Below are 14703 nucleotides of genomic sequence, written 5' to 3'. Positions count from 1 at the left end.
GGTTTAAATGTAAGGCATCAGATTTCTTGGAAAAATCTCTCTGAAATAACAAATAGTACCGTTTTAAAAATATAATCTCTTTTCACAAAAAGAAAATAATAGAACATTATTAGATGGTGCCATTTATAGAATGTCAGCAAAAATGCTTTGTGAAATGTCAGAAATAGTAATAAATACTCTACTCTTTTTAAAAAACACTACTTTTATAACCAGGAAGATTAACATATGCATATTGTACAAATGTATTAAAATAGAATAATATAAAGAAGGAAAAAGTAACTCCTAAACCTGCCTAGTTTTAACATTTTAGAAAGTAACCATTTTACATGCTTTCTTCTTACCTTCCCTTTTCTGTTTTAAAATATGCTTCATGGTTATGTAGCTGGATGAGAGTAGCTGACACATTGAGGGTATACTCTGTACACCGGCTCCTGACTTGGTGATCCATCATCAAGTCTCTGGCTATGCCAGCATCACCTTTCAAAGTCTGGTGTTGTTCTGGTCCTGGTTCTAAGTATTTTTCAAAAATCAGTAATTCATTCAGTTCTCACATCAGCCTTATGAGTTTGGTACTGTTTTTATAATGATTGATGATGAGCATGAGGAAGCTGAAGTCTGAAAGATTAAGGAACTTGTCCAGAGCTTGCATCTAGCTGTTGTGGAGTCATGCTTTATCATGTGTAATGGTCTCCTTTCCACACTTTATCTTACATGGGAGTTATGTCTGTCTGCATGGGCCAGGATATGCTCAGTGGTAACAACCCCAAAAGTGAAGTGGCTTAATACAAGAAGAAAGAGGATTTGTTGCTCATACTACATGTCCAGTTTGGGTCATGCAGGGTGGGGAGGTCACGTAACGACCCAGGCTCAGGAAGGCTTCATTTCAGTGTGTGCGCTCTGGAAGGATTATGGTGAATTGCATACTGGTTCTTAAAGCTTTTGCCATACTTACTACTTCCACTTCTGTTGCCTTGGCCAGAACCAGCTACATGACCCTGGTTTAACTCATAGGACAGGGAAGTGTGATGCCACCGTGTGCTGAAAGAATTTGCAGTGTAGTATATGACTGACGTCTTCAGTGAGCACAAAGCTCACATTTGTGCCGACTGTGTGCAGGCATTGGTTGAGCACTTCGTATACATTATTTCATGTAACTTTTGGTGTAATGCTGTGAGGTATGTCTTATCCTCATTCCACAGTGTTGAATGAAGTTTGGAAAGTTTCATTTTTCCCATCTCAACTTTGTATTTTGTTTCTCAAACCAACAGAATAGCCAAAGGAATAAGAAAATGAATAACTGCATCTCGTTCCCCCAGATTCACTAATTGTGATTTTTTGCCACGTTTGTGCTCTCTTCTCTGCAACACACTTTCTTAAAACCCAGCTATTTAAGCTGCAGATAATTGACACTTGGTCCCTGAATACTTAACCTTTCTATCTATACAGAACAAGACATTAAACATTGTTACAGTCATGTTATTTAACATGTAGCCACATTAACATTTTCCCCAGTTGTTACCAAATTGTGCTTTTTTGCTTTTAGAAAATCTAGGCTGTAATCTAGGATGGTTTCATTGTGTTTGGTTATTATATCTCTTTAGTCTCCTTTGATATAGAAAGGCATCCCTGGTTTTTGTCCTTGATAACACTGGCCTTTTTGTGGAGTCCAGGCCTGTTTTCCTGTAGTATGTCTCATAGCCTTGGTTTGCCAGATTGTTTCCAGTAGGTTGTGGTGTAGTGGTGCGTGTTCGTGTTTGTATTTCCTCTTGCATTACTTCTGTTTGTCCCATCCTTGGTGGTGCTCAGTCTGGGTGCCTGTTTGGAGTAGGGCCTGCCGGTCTGTCCATTGGGAAGGTGCTTGGAAGGTGTAATTGCTCAGGACCATAGAGAAAGTGGGTGCGGTCAGGAGTTGGAGTTGGGTCTGAATGGGTCCAGCTCCTGTGTTTTGTACCACTTTGCTGCATTGCCTCTTTCTGCTTGAAAACAAAAACAACAACAAGAACAAAAAGGTTTGTAATGGTTTTATAATGTCCTGTCCCATGGAAATACAACAGTTACCTACCCATTCTCCTGTTATTACATACTTATAGTGCTTTCATTTTTTTACTTCTACATTTTTGTAAATACATCTTTTGTTCTCGTTTCAATGTCCTTAAATGCCTGAGGTCAGCTTTTGGTCTCTTGACTATTGGCTTTTCTCCCTAAACTGCTTCCCCTGTGGCCCGTGCGTTCTTGAGGAAGTGGCTGCCCTGAGAATGGTTTCCTGCTTGGTAGAAGTCCATGTGCTTGTTGTAGTTGCGAACGGCTCCGTGCTCAGCAGTGTGGGTGTGCCTTTCCTTTACTCTCAGCGTCACTGTGACTGGGGAACCAGGCCTGTGGCGAGAAGCATCTTCCTTCACCCTCAGCCCTGTGAGTGCGGTGATGCTCTCTATCCAGGTTTTCAGATGAGGCAGTGGTAGGGCCAGGCCAGCCTCCATCTACCTCCTGAGCATGTCTTTCTGCTGTACCCCCTCCTCAAAGCTGCCGCAGTCCCATAGAGGCTGCTGAGCACTGAGGTTTGGGGGACCCAGAGAGTGCTGCCAGGTGGGGGCAGCTCTCAGCACAGCTCTGGCTCAGCTTCTGGTGGAGCCAAGGTTGAGTGTGCTAGGCTCAGGCTGAGCCATGGGCGTCACCTTGGGGAGGCTGGTGGGAAACTCTGCATCTTTAGGGGGTGACTCCACTCACACAGGAACGATGGCAGCATCCCCATCCTAGATTTTCTTTGATGGCTTGCACACTGCTAGCATTGTTCAGAACCTTTTCTCTGATCCCCACTGCAGTGCTGCCTGGGTGAGGCTGTCAGCTCTCCCTAACGGATGAGGGTCCTGCCCATGCCATGTAGCCTTCTGGCCACCTATGGTTCATAGCTAGGGTGCTTTGACCTCTGGCCTGTTTGCTGCCCACTACATCTGTTTTCCCTGTGTGTTATATGGAGTCAAAAGTCATCTCAGGTCATGGTAGTGTCAGCATTATATATTGTCAATAACATAATAATAATAATTATATGTCTTATCAAGCTATAGGCCTAATAGGCTGAAGATGGATCAGACAAGTTATTCCTGCACCCAGCACCATTACTTGTGCATGGCAGGTGTTTGTGGGATTACTGGGCTGTAGTAGTGTCCTACTGAGGGACAAGGTTTGAGCTGCACGTTTCCATACTGGCCTGTGATCATGACCGTATGACATTCATTTTCTCACCAATCTATTCACTGTCTTTTAGATTTGATTAAATCCAAGGCACCCAACCTGGGGGTACATTTATTTATCTTCTTTCTTCTGTGGACTTGTTGCTGATGGCCAGAGGCAAAAGAGGGCAAAAACCTGAGCAAGCAGGCAGGCATCTTCTCCCCAACACACACTCCAGGCATCTGGAGTCCTGGCAGGAATAATAGTAAAAACAAAAACATAAAAAAGAGAGAAGAATGTATATTTTAATCAAGAGACTGTTCCTTTAGTGAGACTCTTTGTGATCATGTTCTTGGTACCTTTGCAAGTTTCCTCCCCTTCCCTTGTGTCTCCTCTTACCGTGCTTTCTCCTCAGACAGCTCATAACCTGCAGCTCATCTTGATTTGCAGCCAAAGTGATTATCCACCAGACACTCAGCGTCTTAGAAGATATCGTGGAGAATATCTCGGGGGAGTCCACCAAGTCTCGACAGATTTGCTACCAGTCGCTGCAGGAATCTGTTCAGGTCTCCCTGGCCCTCTTTCCAGCTTTTATCCATCAGTCAGGTAGGAGCTGGCCCAGAGGCCTCACTGGTGGGCGGTGCTAACAAGGGTCAGAATGCCCACTTAGATCTGAGAGCACACTGAGTTGGTGCAGGACAGGCCTTGACTTGCTCTGTGCAAGGAAATCTAGTACTGAAGGGAAAGGGCAGTGATGTTTATTTGGGGGGTCTGGGGCCAAGACCCTATGGAAAAGTGAGCAGAGCCCTCTATATGGGCCTTGGTACGTGCGTAGTGTGACATTGCATCACTTGAGCATGCTTGCCTTGCTGAACAGAAATGGATGAGAGAGTAATGGGGGCATCATACAAGAGAAGACAAGAGAGCTTTTTTGGCTTAGTTCTTCTTATTTTGTGACAAGGTGCATTTGCCAAGATCATTCCCCTTACCCTACTCTGTCACTGTCTCACTGTCAGTGACAGAGGGCCTCTCTAGCTCTGTGGATGTACCTGCCCAGCTCTCACGAGAGCATTATAGTAGTCTTGTCAGTTTACAAGAGAAATACCAAGCACTTCTCAGTCAGCAAATGTTCATTGATTGCCTCTTGCAAGCAGATCGTGTGCAGTTAGAGCTGAAACACACTACACAAGATAATTGTTGAGATCTGGAAGTGAAACTGCACTAAATGTGACTGGTATTTTCTGCAGTTAATCCATCTAATGGACCAGGGCCATGCACCCTAAATACACCTTCATTATCCACTTTCAGCCACTTAACCTCTGACCCAGCTGCAGGGATCATTAGTCATAGAGGGAAATGGCTGGAGCACTCAGGTGTTGACCCAGTTGAGTTGTTTCATCAGTGTGGGCACAAAGCGATCCCTCTCCAATGAAACTCTAACCGTCACTGGATGTCAGGCAGTGAGGGAGGTTCGAGATGCCCTTCATTTCCCGTAGTGAGCCACCAGGTGGAGGTTCCCTGTACAAGAACTATTTTCTCAGCATGTTCCTAAATAATTTTCCACTTTCCGTCACTGGCCCTGATGGTGTTGGAGAAATGTTTCCAGCAGGAAGCTGTAGAGAAAGCTGATAGTGCAGATTGCAGGAGCAGGTCGATGAAGCCCAGGATTCTGGTTCTGTCTATGTGCAAGCCTCTGACGGTGTCTCTGTCCCTTTCCTCAGATGTGACTGATGAGATGCTGAGCTTCTTCCTCACTCTGTTTCGAGGCCTTAGAGTACAGATGGGCGTGCCTTTCACTGAGCAAATCATACAGACTTTCCTCAACATGTTTACCAGGTAACCACAGACCCACCATCCATGGTTTTCAGATTCAAGGGAGAAGTAGTGGGTGTGGTGACAAAGTGTGGCTTTTGGCTCCTGTTCTGCACTTGCCACAAGCATGGGGTTTCATGCTGGCCCCCAGAGAAACATGTGATTGCTCACTGTGTGGCTCTCTAATTTGTAGAGAGCAGTTAGCTGAGAGCATCCTGCACGAGGGCAGCACTGGATGCCGGGTGGTGGAGAAGTTCCTGAAGATCCTGCAAGTGGTGGTCCAGGAGCCAGGCCAGGTGTTCAAGCCCTTTCTCCCCAGCATCATCGCCCTGTGCATGGAGCAGGTGTATCCCATCATCGCCGAGGTAGGGGCTCAGGCGGTCATCTCTGTGGCCTCCCATCTCCAGATAGGGAAGGGAATGAGATTTCACAGAAAATGCATTGCGTTTTAAAGTTCATTTGTTAGTTTAATATGCTTATAAAGTAGTTTTTCCTAAGGAAGAAGGCCTTTAGCGTGGTACAGTCCTTTTATATTGATCGAGTTCATTGGAGCTAGTCTAGTATAAGCATAGCAGTTATTCCACAGGGTCAGTTGCTAAGATCAGTTTCCTGTGGCAAATAATTTATACCTTTAAGTGACTCTGGTTTTCTACAGCAAACATTCTAACATATGTACTTTCCTATTAGAAACATTCATGGTCTCGAGGATACAAGGCAAGTGCTTGGAACCATTCAAACAAACCTTTCATTGTTACAGGAAAGCCCTTTGTCCTTCTTAGAAAACAGACAGGCATGTAGCATGACAAGACCCAGAATAAGTATAGATTTAATTTCAGTTTTTGGTAATAGTCATATAAAAAAAAGAGCTAACCTTTAACTGAACTGAGACTGGGACAGGTCTGGTTGCTGTGCATTACAAAACACTCTGGACCTGTGAGGCTTCTGCTGTGGACACTTGTGACCCCTGGTGTCTGTTTAATTTTAATCAAGGTTGAATTGAATATATGTGGGCCTTCTAATTTTGAATTCCACAGAGACATCTGGAATAAGGGATTGGGGAGTTGGATTCAGTGAGAAAACACTGCTAAGCCTGCCCCTTCTCCTCTACCTCCTCTCAGAGTCCCGGCTGCCAGGAAAGAGGAGACCGGCCCAGAGAGCCTGGTTCCCAAGTGCTCTTTAAACCCTCCTCTTCTCTGGGGAGCAGAATCCCTTTAAGGCGTTGGGTCTGTCTTTAGCCTCTGTGGTTGTGTAAGACCAACAGGTTAGCGGGACAGCATTTTTTTATCCTGGGAAAAGAAACAAGCAAGAAGATCTGACAGATCAAATAGAACAGAAAATCCGTACTCCTAATTGTTCATCCACTTGGTAGCTTTTTTCCTAGTTTGAAAGCTGAGTGCTCATGAGAAAAAAAGGGCCCTTGGCACTGACCCATGCATTCTTTCTCAAATGTGGGCCCTGTCTCTGCTGAAGAACTTGCAGTGTGAACTGCCGACTCCAGGGGCTGGATGTCTTTTGCCCAGGCAGTGACAGGCATGCGGGTGGAATGTTGACACTCAGCTTGCTGTCACCAGGCATCTCCTAGGCGTCTTTGCTGCCCCAGGCCCAGGCTGGAGTGGCTCCCCAAGCTGCAGGTCTGAGCATATGTGTCTTTGCAGCGTCCCTCTCCTGATGTGAAGGCTGAGCTGTTTGAACTCCTTTTCCGGACGCTCCATCACAACTGGAGGTACTTCTTCAAGTCCACTGTGCTGGCCAGTGTCCAAAGGGGGATCGCCGAGGAGCAGATGGAGAATGAGCCCCAGTTCAGTGCCATCATGCAGGTAACATGGGGGCAGGGAGGCTGCCGGGTGACTTCCTCTGACCTGGCCACTGCAGCGAGTCCTGTCTTTGAAGCTCCACAGCCTCGGGTCTGAAGCTCAGTTCTGCCTGTTAGTGTTGATGAAGTGCATTACTTTCTTGGAGCCTCAGCTTCTTCATCTGTAAAGTGGAGCTAATATTGCCTGTGTCACAGGTTGTTGTTAGATTAAAGGAGATGTCATACACAAAGTGCATGACACTTGGAGATGCTTGATAACCGTCAGTTCTGCTGACCGTGTAGCATTGTTTCCCCAAGTGTAAAGAGCCTGCCTGTGCCAGAGTCACCTGGGGCTTCCTTAGCAGGGAACTGCCTGAATAGGAGTCTCCGCAGGAGGTCCCCGGACCTGCACTGTGGTTCTGACTCTGACCACACTGGGACAAACACTGCCCCACGAGGTAGCATTCACATTCAGGGCAGGCGCAATTGTCCATCTGAGAGAGTGCACTCTCTGGGGACTGAGCACCCCTTGCTGTGGAAAACTGGGATGGCATCCCTTGGCCAGGATAGCCTGCCTGCTCTGTGGCTGCTTCAGGCATGCTCCCAGGGTCTGCACTCAGGTGTCTGATGTTTTCATCTGAGTCTAGGTTGGGGGGAGGGGGTCTCTTTTTGTCTTTTCACTGCATGCTTTTCCATGGGGAAGTGAGAGGGATTTCCACCCTCCCTCCAGCTCCCTACTAGCACATAGCGTGCACGTGGACATGCACACACGCACATACACACACTCTCTCTCTCTCTCTCTCTCACTGACTCTTGTGTTGAAATTCTTTTCAAGCACGTGCCCTAGCCCTGGCCTTTCCATCCCTGGTACCCAACGAGGCCTCAGGTCTGCAGTACTTGAATGTTTGCGCCCCACCTATCTTTCTCTTGAATGCTGTCCTTGCCTGGAAGACTTCTTTGGCAGACAGTGCCTGGTGCCCCACTGGGGGCTGGTGAAAGCCACTTTGGAGAATAGTTTCACAGTTTGGCAGTTTCTTATAAAGTTAAATGTGTAGTTCCTGTATGACCTAGCAATCTCACTTCTAAGTATTTTACCCAAGGTAAATGAAAGCATATGTTCACACAGCCTGTACACAGATGTTTATAGAAGCTCTTTCATAATTGCCAAAAACTGGAAACAATTTGAGTATCCAGCAGCTGAATGGATGAACAGGCTCATGTGTGCCTCTAAGGGACTGGCACCCGGCAGTAAGGAAGCGTGGATCCTTGGTACAGTCGGCAGCATAGATGAGTTTCACATGCATTCTGCCAGGTGAAAGAAGCTAGATCCCAAAGGCTATGCACAGTGGGATTCCATGCCATTATATGACATTCTGGGAAAGGCAGAACCATAGGGACAGATAATGAACAGTGATTGCCTGGGGTTGGGGGTGTGTGAGGGGACGTTTGGGCGGTGGAAGTGTCCTGTGTCTTGGTTGTGATGGTGGTGGCACAACTCCACAGGTAGGTCAGAATTCATAGAAAGATAAACCTCAAAAGTTTTACTCTGTTACCTAACAGAGTAAAGTTCATTTCCATGAACCTAACTTGAATAGTGAGTGAGTGGAAATTGTCGATTACCATAGAGATCTCATTCCTACTGCAGGGATTACAAGGTCCCCTCTGGCAGCTTAGGGGTCCAGGGACAGAATGACAAAGCAGTTGCCACTTAATTGTAGGGGTTTCCTGCAGACCACCAGCCTCCCCCACTGCACCATGGTCACTTTCAGTTGGAGCAGGGTACTTTGCATCGGTTTGCGGGGTGTTTCTTTTTGCCCCTGAACTAGTAACTTTTTTTTTTTTGAGATGAGTCTTGCTCTGTTGTCCAGGCTAGAGTGCAGTGGTAGGATCTTGGCTCACTGCAACTTCTGCCTCCTCAATTCAAGCGATTCTCCTGCCTCAGCCTCCTGAGTAGCTGGGATTACAGGTGCCTGCGACAATGCCTGGCTAATTTTTGTATTTTTAGTAGAGATGGGGTTTTACCATATTGGCCAGGCTGGTCTTGAACTTCTGACCTTCAGTGATCCACCCACCTTAACCTCCCAAAGTGCTGGGATTACAAGTGTGAGCTTCCGTGCCTGGACTGAACTAGTAACTTTTATACCCAGAAATTCCAAAGTGGTTTAAAAATGCTTTGCTTAGCCCCCAGGCAGGGGCTTAAGCTCCAGGTAGAGGCTCCCTGAAGGAGCCTCTAGGGGCTTGTGGCTTATGAGACATGGGATGCAAGGAGGAGGGCAAGGGAGGGGATTGCTTGGCTTGAGGGGAGGCAGGCAGGCTTCAGTGTCTGCTGAGATTGCTGAGGGATTTGACTAGAGGTGTGAGCTTCTTGCTTCACAGCCAGGTCCTGTGATGGGTTTCTAGAGGTTGGTTACAGAAGGTATATATGAGGCCATAATAAGAAGCAAGGACTTGTGGGGGAGGCATTAGCTCTGAGACTTATGAGGAGCATCCAAGAGGTCTGAGCTGCGGGCCAGAAGCATCAGGACAGTGGGTGCCCTGGCCCCAACGCTTGTTCTTCTGACATAGGGTAGATGTCACAGAAGCACTTGGTCTTGGGGAGTTTAAATGCAGTTTATAAAATGGTGGTCTTATTTCCTAGGCTTTCGGACAGTCTTTTCTCCAGCCCGACATCCACCTTTTTAAACAAAATCTCTTCTACTTGGAGACTCTCAACACCAAGCAGAAGCTGTACCACAAGGTAAGTGCCCCAGCTCTTGGAAAAATTCCTCCATCAGGGGCATCATGGCCTGCATCCCACCCTCAGTCCACTCACCGGAGAGTGTGACAGAAAGTGGATGGGAGCTGGGACAGGCCCCTGGGGGCCCAGCTGCCGCTCACCTGGTCTCTCTGCCTGCAGAAGATCTTCCGGACCGCCATGCTGTTCCAGTTTGTGAATGTGCTGCTCCAGGTCCTGGTCCACAAGTCCCACGATCTTCTGCAGGAGGAGATTGGCATCGCCATCTACAACATGGCCTCTGTCGACTTCGATGGCTTCTTTGCCGCCTTCCTCCCAGAGTTCCTGACCAGCTGCGACGGTGTGGATGCCAACCAGAAAAGTGTGCTGGGCCGGAATTTCAAGATGGATCGGGTGAGGAGGGAAAGGGGCTGGGCTAAGAGGAGGGCAGAGTGGGCACTCAAGCCTGGAATCTGTGCAGCAAGGAGGGGCACGTTGGGGCCTCTGGGTGTGGTCTATGCCCACCCTGCAGCTTGACGGCAGCTCGCGAGCTACTTGCTGACCCGGTGCTGTGGCTGGATTGAGGGGCACAGCCCTTTCCCCAGTCTTGGTGTCTCAGCCATGGAGGCCCTGAGTTCCCAGCCCTACAGCCCCTCTGTTTCTCTTGGCATCTTTGTTCATACCCAGGGCCCTGCCATTCTCCCTCCTGGGTGACGAGTCCTGGTGGGGCCAGCATTGGAGGGTGCCCAGGCTTGCATTCAGGCTGAGATGGTTGGTGCTTGGGAGCTGCACTTCTGGGTCCCCAGAGTTAGAGGTGGGACCCAGTGAGACCACCTGGCCTGTCTTGGGATCTTTCCAGACTGGCCCCAGCTCAGCTTGGGCTGAGTTGCTGCCAGGTCCTGGGAGGAGCCCTCCTAGTACTCACCCTCTTGTCCCACTGCTGCCACCTGTGCAGGGACTGTCAGGTGGGCTGTCCCCACCTGTGGAGCACAGGTGAGAGGCCATCTTTTGTTGGAGCCTGACGGTGCCTGGGGCTTCCTTCCCTGGTGGGGGCTGGCCTGTTCTCTTCCTGTGTCAGGTGGGCCAGGCTTCTCTTTTGCCTGATAGGCTCTTCTGGGAACTTTTCCTTGTACCACTTTATACTTGATGAAACGAAGAGAAGAAATCATTTTCTCCCTGGTCCTCTTGGGGTTCTTGACCTGAGTCCTCTGTGAAGCAGCTTGTCCATGGCTCCACCGTAGTGCTCAGACGCATGCACTGCTCTCTCGCTGGCGTGAACCCGGCCGCCTCTTTCCTCATTTGCCACGTGTGGCAGGGGAGCTTTTGCTTAGACTCATCCTCCTCTCCTTTGTCTTGGGATCTTCTTCCCTTGGGACCTGTTCTCCCCTAAGCCTCTTCCAGTTCACTTCAGCCCCTGGGTAATTTTTTCTCCTTTTCCTAGAGGCCAGATCTTAATACATAATGATCAGCTTCTAATGACAATCAGTATCAGTCAACTTTTTTATTTAAAGCTGTGGTTTCAAAATCTAATTATAGGCTGGGTGCAGTGGCTCATGTCTGTAACGTCAGCACTTTGGAAGGCCAAGGCAGGCATACCACTTGATCTTAGGGCTTTGAGACCAGCCTGACCAATGGCAAAACCCCGTCTCTACTAAAAATACAAAAACTAGCCAGGTGTGGTGGCGCACGCCTGTAATCCCAGCTACTCTGGAGACTGAGGCACGAGAATCTCTTGAACCTGGGAGGTAGAGGTTGCAGTGAGCAGAGACTGTGCCACTGCACTCCAGCCTAGGTGACAGAGCAGGACTCTGTCTTCAAAAAAAAAAAAAAAAAATCTAGTTATGTATCAGAAGCACCTGGGGTGCTTATTAAAAATAGAGAAACAGACTTCTATATTCTACCCAGGAAATTCTAGTTTGGCATTTGGGAGCCACTGATTTAAAAGACATTCCTTAGTTGGTTTTTTGAGGGTGAAATAAAAGAATCGCCACCTTCCATTCATTCATTCACTGTGTGTTTGAAGCCAGCTGCTTCTAAGCTCTTGGCCAGGAGCTGGGGCACCAGTCCCAGCCTTCAGGTCTTTCATGGTAGACAGGCCAATACAGTACCCTCTGTGGACCACACTGTGCCAAGCATGAGACATGTCCTGGCTTGAGGAAGCCTTCCAACAAGCCTCTGAAGTTAGGTCCTGTTACTCCCCCATTTCACAGATGGCCTCGGCTCAGAAAGGTGAGCAGTTAACGGAACTTGCAAGCAGTAGAGCCGGGAAGCAGGAGGCAGACCTGGGTGTTGTGGCCCCAGAGCCTGCACACACTTCCCAGAAGCAGAGAGCTGCTGGGACCAGGAAATAGGAGGCATCTGTGCAGCCTCAGGGAAGAGGCAGGCTTTGAACGGAGTTCTGGAAGAGGAATAGCGGTTGGGCAGGGAAATGAGCTTGGCCCTGCTCCTGGCTCTGCCAGCCTTGCTGGGCCTATCTGACTCCTTACTGGGACCTACATGGCAGACATTCATCATGCCGCACTGAAAAGCAGGGGTTCACCCTGTACATGGCAGCAGAGATCAGGGCCTCACTGCTTGTCCAGGGCTTTGCATGGCCCACTTTATGTGCAGCGGGGCAGGCCCCAAGACCATGTGTGCTGCTGCTTGGGTGGCTCTCGAGTGGCAGGGGCAGCCTGGAGTCCTGTGGGTAGGGATTCTACAGACATCATTGGGTGTGCATGTCATCTTGAGGGGCCGTGGTGAAGGAGAGGGCTGTCACTGCAGCCCTGCCTGTGTTCGAGGGCCTGGACTCAGGAGCAAGTGTGCTGGCCCCAGTCTGGGCCATCCCCTTCCCCTTCCCTTCTGTGTGAGCTGGGGCCAGCTGCTTCATGGTGCAGTGCTTTGATCTTCCTGTCCTTAGACTATGGTTGTGGTAGGGCCTGTGGCAGACTTGTGGCGAGGTGAGTTGATGTCTGTATGTTGATTGCAGCAGTGTCCGGCACCTAGGAGGCCCTAGGGAGGTATTCCTCTTGTTCCTTTTCTCCCACAGCACCTTGCACAGAGCCTCTGCGACACGCAGTGCAGCAATCAATAGAAATGTTGAGGGACTCCATGTTTGGGTCCCCTTCCATGAACACTCCCTTTGTGGAAGCCGTCTTTCTCTCTCCTGGATATCCCCTCTGGGGTCCCCTTCCACACACTCACGTGGAAGCCTGTCTTCGCCTCCTAAACTCTATCTCCTTCTCTATTCCCTTCCACTCAGTGTGGAAGCTGCTTTTCTCTCCTGGATTCCATCTTTCTGGATTCTCTCACTCAGTGTGAGAGTTAGCTGTTTCTTTTTCTCACCTTCTCCTTTTCTCTCTCTCTTTAAATAAATCACTTCCTACAAACAAACAAAAAAGAAGTGTTGAGTTTTAGAAAGTGCTCCCATGTCTTCAGTGTACCCTCTGAGATGGAAGTAGCCGTTGGGGTCTGGTGGGTGGGTGACCTGTTGTGTTGGGTGGGTGATCAGCTGCAGCTATGCCCCTGCCTTCCAGGACCTGCCCTCATTCACCCAGAATGTGCACAGGCTGGTCAACGATCTGCGCTACTACAGACTCTGCAACGACAGCCTGCCTCCTGGCACTGTGAAGCTCTAGGCTCGGCCTGCTACCGCCCGGGGACACGGACTTCTGCTGCTGCCACCTGCGCCAACCCTACCTTCCACCACACATGGCTCCCAGATGGGCCTTGGTCACACTCCTTGGTTTCTCCTGCCCCAAGCAACGCTGCCTGCCTCTGCTGCTCCTCCACATCTTGCCGCCGCCCAGCAGAGCTGGCTTCCGGGTCCACTGAGCACTGGACGGTGCTCCCAGGGCGTGTGGCCAGGTACCAGGAGGCACCGGGAAATCCCACGGGGTGGCCCATGCAGACCAGGCGCATGTCAGTCATGGGGCAGAATTGCCAAGGACAGCTCACGACAGTGCCACCTTCTCACCATTCCAGCCAAGGAGAGATGTGATGTCAGAACTGTTCTGGTACTTCTGTCAAGCCTCCCCCGCCCCAATTGCCTTGAGGTCTCTGCTCTTTGTCAGAGATTTACAAAGACTCATGTTTTTGTTGTTTTCTCATCATTCCATTGTGATACTAAGAAACTAAGACGCTTAATGAAAAGAAATAAAATGCCTATGTTGTTGTTCTAGAAACTCTAGCTGGAGCTGCTTGCTACTCACAGCCTTCTTGAGGCTGGGCTCCCAGCAAGGGGCATTCTGGTGGGAATGCAGGCAGTGTGGCTTGGAGTGTGCAGACTCCTGGCTCCTCCCACCCGCTTCTAATGGTGTCTTCCTGACTGCTCTTACTCAGCACTAACGGTTGGCCAGGTGGTGGATGGAGGCTGGAGTCCAGGAGGGGGTCTCACAGTTGGCCAGGTGGTGGAGGGAGGCTGGAGTCTGGGAAGGGGTCTCACTGACAGTTGACTTGGTGGTGGTGGAGGCTGGAGTCCAGGCCACCTGATTCCCATGGCCCCTGTGGCACCCACTTCCCCTACCCACCTCCAGTGTGGGAAGTATGGGCTCTGCCTCCCCCACCTCCTGGGGAATAGATAACTTCCCACAATGCCCAGCAGGATCTGGCCCTCCGAGGCCTGAAGTCTTATTGGAGGACAGGGAGGTGGGACTGGTGATGGATTACCTGGGTGAGAATAGAGGTTGCAGAGGGAGAGAGGACGGTGTGGCTCTGTGAGGGTGGGGATGGGTGAGACTTAGGGCTCTACGTCATGTCTGAGAGCTGGGGCTTTGCTCAGATGTTCATGTGTGGAAGTGGCACTTGTCATTGAATTGTCCAGAATCTGAAACCAGTAGCTCCTCCTGTGCTAGATGTCGTGATGACCAGGCAGGCACAACTTGGGTAGTTGCTGATGTGGACTACAGCGCCTGGCAGGGAAACATTGGCTCACCTGGACGTGAGGGTGGGTGTTGACTGGCTTGATGCCAGGCTTGGGGAAGCGGGGAGCTGTGGGCTGATGTCTGTTTCTGAGACTTCCATAGGAATCACCTGGGGGTCGGGGCTGGGCCGGGGTGAGCAGGGCGTGCATGATGTGTGCTTGTGTGGCAGGCCCTTGCTCCATGTCAATTACAGCTTCCCAGCTGTGGCGAGCCCTGCTCCAGAGTTCAGAAAGGAGAGAATCCAAATGCCGATTGCTCTTCTGCAGAAAGGAATTAGCATCCAGTTATACCTGGGCTATAAATACCACCTTACCTGC

At 49.5% G+C, this 14703-nt stretch overlaps 1 protein-coding gene across 4 annotated transcripts in view; it reads left to right on the top strand.

Moving 5' to 3' along the window:
* XPO6 (exportin 6) overlaps window positions 1-13648 on the top strand; it is a 123848-nt gene extending 110200 nt beyond the window's left edge. For all 4 annotated transcript variants that reach the window (XM_021672328.2, XM_021672329.2, XM_021672331.2 and 1 more), the window contains 7 exons: window positions 3619-3774; window positions 4890-5004; window positions 5174-5345; window positions 6636-6797; window positions 9411-9509; window positions 9669-9899; window positions 13001-13648. In XM_021672328.2, coding sequence (XP_021528003.1) covers window positions 3619-3774; window positions 4890-5004; window positions 5174-5345; window positions 6636-6797; window positions 9411-9509; window positions 9669-9899; window positions 13001-13102 — 1037 coding nt within the window. In that variant the 3' untranslated portion in view covers window positions 13103-13648. The remainder of the gene's footprint in view (window positions 1-3618; window positions 3775-4889; window positions 5005-5173; window positions 5346-6635; window positions 6798-9410; window positions 9510-9668; window positions 9900-13000) is intronic.
* Window positions 13649-14703: the final 1055 nt, after the last annotated feature.

Source organism: Aotus nancymaae, unplaced genomic scaffold (genome assembly GCF_030222135.1).
Source record: "Aotus nancymaae isolate 86718 unplaced genomic scaffold, 86718_ANA_hifiasm-v0.15.2.pri h1tg000049l, whole genome shotgun sequence".
Classification (NCBI taxonomy): Eukaryota; Metazoa; Chordata; class Mammalia; order Primates; family Aotidae; genus Aotus; species Aotus nancymaae.
The sequence above is the reverse complement of the archived record's forward strand: the minus strand, read 5'-3'. Positions and strand labels throughout refer to the sequence as shown.